A 3379-nucleotide genomic window follows, 5' to 3' on the forward strand; every position below is an offset into this window, starting at 1 on the left:
ATCGCAGTGCGCGCAGTGAATTTTCTGCGATATATTACAGCGCGATTCTAAAATCGTGTCGCAAAAATTAAAATCGTGGTGCGCGCTTGGCCTAAGGGTCTACCGCGAACCACGTTTGACTAGTTGCCTCTCTGTCGCACTTGTAAATTGGTACGTAAGTGTGACAGGGAGGCCACACGTCGAACGTCGTTCGCGGTAGGCTCTCTGGCGAGGAGAGGACAGAAAGAATGGTATAATTCTTCGGAAAAAAGCTCAGTCTAATTTAATAGTTTTTAATAAAAACTTGATGCATATCTACATTATTATATTCTATAGCGTGTAAACATCATGTGATAAATGATAATATAAGTACTTACTAATGAAAATTATTCCTAGGAAAGAAATATTCTTTCACAAAAAGAAAATGTAACGTTTAATTAATGATATTTTACACCTGCTTTATATATAAAAAAACGTACAATCGTTGTCAAAGACGTGTTTACGTCATATAATTCACCTTAGTTCATTAACGTATATATATATCAATGGACTGGCCTTACGGGCACTAAAAATGGTACTAGTTTAGCGGTGTGACTCACGAATTCCAGCGAATCGTGCAGTCTAACGCAACTAGTTGCGACCAATAGCGCGCGTGATGCGAAGTCATCAACCAATCGCGCGCGTGATGCGAACTCATCAACCAATCGCGTTGTACCAGTGTCACACCGCTGTACTGGCCCCTGTCATTCCTCATTATTATTGTCCGTAAAGCCAGTCCCTAGATATCTACGTGAATGCCTTAGTTATTACAAAGGAGTAGTAGTTATTATTATTACAAACATATTTTTGGCGGCGAATGTACAACACCCCTGTAAAGTTTCTTTGACTGAGAAGTTAGTATGTATGTTACACAAAAAAAACCTAGTTATAAAAACTTTAACATTAAACAGCAATTAAAATATAATTTTGCCTATGCAGTAAGGTTTACCTATTTTAGAAAAAAACTGTATTTTCAAAGATCGCGAATACTTACATTAACTTACTAAAAACATAAAAAATATTAAATTATTATGACTGCCTGTTGCAACCTTTATTTACATAGTATATCTGTCTTGAATCTGTTTTATTTGTGGTGCAATAAAGAATATTTTAGTTACTTATGATTTTATTTTTATTGGACTTTGGCAGCAAGTTTCAGTTCTGCTGAGATTTTTTTATACACCCCTAATAATATACTCAAGTGGCAAAAATGAAGCAACATACTAGATAAAACAGTACTTGGGTAAGTATTCCATGAAAACTCTATAAGAGCCAAGATTAAAAACTTTAAAATGATTGAAAAATTTGTAGACCACAAAAGATATGGCAAGCTGTGGAAGTACCATGAGTAGAACTGATAATGAAGGCTCCGTGCACACACAATGCCAATGAAGTTCACTAAAAACATGGGAAGTATGAACATTTGAGACAAGATATCAAAGTTAATGTGGTATTTAGCGGGTTCTTTCACTTCAATAGGCTTTTTGTGAGTCTTCTTCCCACTTTTTTGAGAAGACTTCTGCAACATATTCTCAAATGAGTTCAAAAATTCTTCTTGTTCTTTGGTTAATTTTTCAACTTCCATTCCGGCATTAACTTTATGTTCTTTTTTAAATTTGCTTTTTCTCTGGTTCTTTTTGTTTTCCAAGTCAATTTGAGGCTGGACTTGTTTTTGTACATACTTTAAGCGACAGTATGTTTGAAAATATTTTGTACACAAAGGCAAAAAAATCAGAAGAAGTATAACATGTATTGCCAATAAAGTCAAATGGAAGCACTTGCTTTCAAATGTATCAACATCTAAAAACCTGTAGTTGACTGTCCAAGTGTGGTTGAAAACTCTACCAATGTCAAAGCTACCTTTTAAATATGCTATAGGATTATGGAGCAAAAATGGTGCACCAAGTATTAACTGGACAAATCCACAAACAGCTAGTTGTTGCATCGTTCTAAACCAGCCCAAATTTATCAAGTAGAAGAAGAACAATCCAGGAGCATAAAGTAGTATATTCATCTTAACTGAAACTCCTAAACTATAGAAAACACTACCCAAGAACCATTTGTCTTCTAAAAACAAATTTAATGATGCATAAAGGAATAATACAGCAATTGGGTCATTGAACAGACGCAGTACATAAATAGAATGAATCCTATAAGATGTTAAAATAGTAAATGCCATAACATATGGTGGGACCTTTTTGGTTTTAATATAAATTCTAAGAACAAGCATGAGTTGCAACAAATAGATAACTATAAACAAATACTGGGCCAGAATAATGTTTGTACCCTGACTTGTAAGAAAATAAAACAATGAATATATGTACACAAATCCTGCTGGATATACCAAGGGGCCGGTGTCACCACGGAGTTGGCTGTAGTCAAAAGTTCCATTTAAGAAACCTTCACATTCTTGCATGTACGCTTTCCAGTCAATCTCGGTGTACGGCACGCGCTCAACCACTAAAACGTTCACGATCAATTCAGTAGCGATGATCAGTGTGGCTATAAACCAAAGCTGGGTCGGATTCAGTATTAGCCCCTTCATGTAGTTCCAGGTGAACATCTTTTTCCAGTCAAACTCCAAAAACATATCTTGTAGATGGTTACGTTTACTCATAGTATAAAATATGACGACAGTTTTTTGGTGTACAATAGATCACAATTATATTAATCAAAAATTTTGCTAAAGAGCTCCCTAATTTTTCTATTTTTAGAGTAGGTCGCCGCATGAGTTATTTATGCTCAAGCATTTTTTTTATTCCCTCGTCCTGTCGCCGGTCAAAGATGATAGTAACGTCAACAGTGTCAACACTGTCAAACCAGATAGAGTTGTGTTTGAGGTATGTTTTTTCACTCGCTTCTAGTTTTAACTACACAGTACACTCTGGCAAAAAAGAGTAGAAATTAAAAAGTGGCAGCACTGTCCCTTTCAAACCAATTTAAAGAAAACGGGACGACACTACAGTGTTGCCACTTTTTAATTTCTACTCTTTTTTGCCAGACTATAGAATCTTTAAAAATAATACAATACTCACTATAATTCTCCTAGTGAGGATATAGTCTAGTTGCTATATTGGTTAACAGATCGCAATGATAAACGGGAAATGGTAAAATGTTACACCTTAAGCCCGCTCCACACTCGCGTTCGCGGTTTCGCGCCGCGATTCACGCACGAGTGTGAGGGGGCTTTAAGTTTCTTAACCAGCCAAGGCCGATTCTTGGGAGGGCCGAGAAACTTATTAAAATAGGAGTACAATCCGTGGAATATATTGAAATAATTTAATAAAGAGCGTACAGAGTAATACGTTACACACTGAGAAGATACGTTAGAATGACACTTAAAAAACATATGAATATAAAA

General features: G+C 35.7%; 1 protein-coding gene across 1 annotated transcript; it reads right to left on the reverse strand.

Moving 5' to 3' along the window:
* Positions 1-256: 256 nt before the first annotated feature.
* LOC134805371 (lethal(2)neighbour of tid protein 2) lies at positions 257-2781 on the reverse strand. The gene has a single exon (XM_063778708.1). The coding sequence runs from the start codon at positions 2633-2635 to the stop codon at positions 1151-1153; it is 1485 nt and encodes a 494-aa protein (XP_063634778.1). The 5' UTR covers positions 2636-2781; the 3' UTR covers positions 257-1150.
* Positions 2782-3379: the final 598 nt, after the last annotated feature.

The sequence above is a fragment of the Cydia splendana genome, chromosome Z, assembly GCF_910591565.1.
Source record: "Cydia splendana chromosome Z, ilCydSple1.2, whole genome shotgun sequence".
Classification (NCBI taxonomy): domain Eukaryota; kingdom Metazoa; phylum Arthropoda; class Insecta; order Lepidoptera; family Tortricidae; genus Cydia; species Cydia splendana.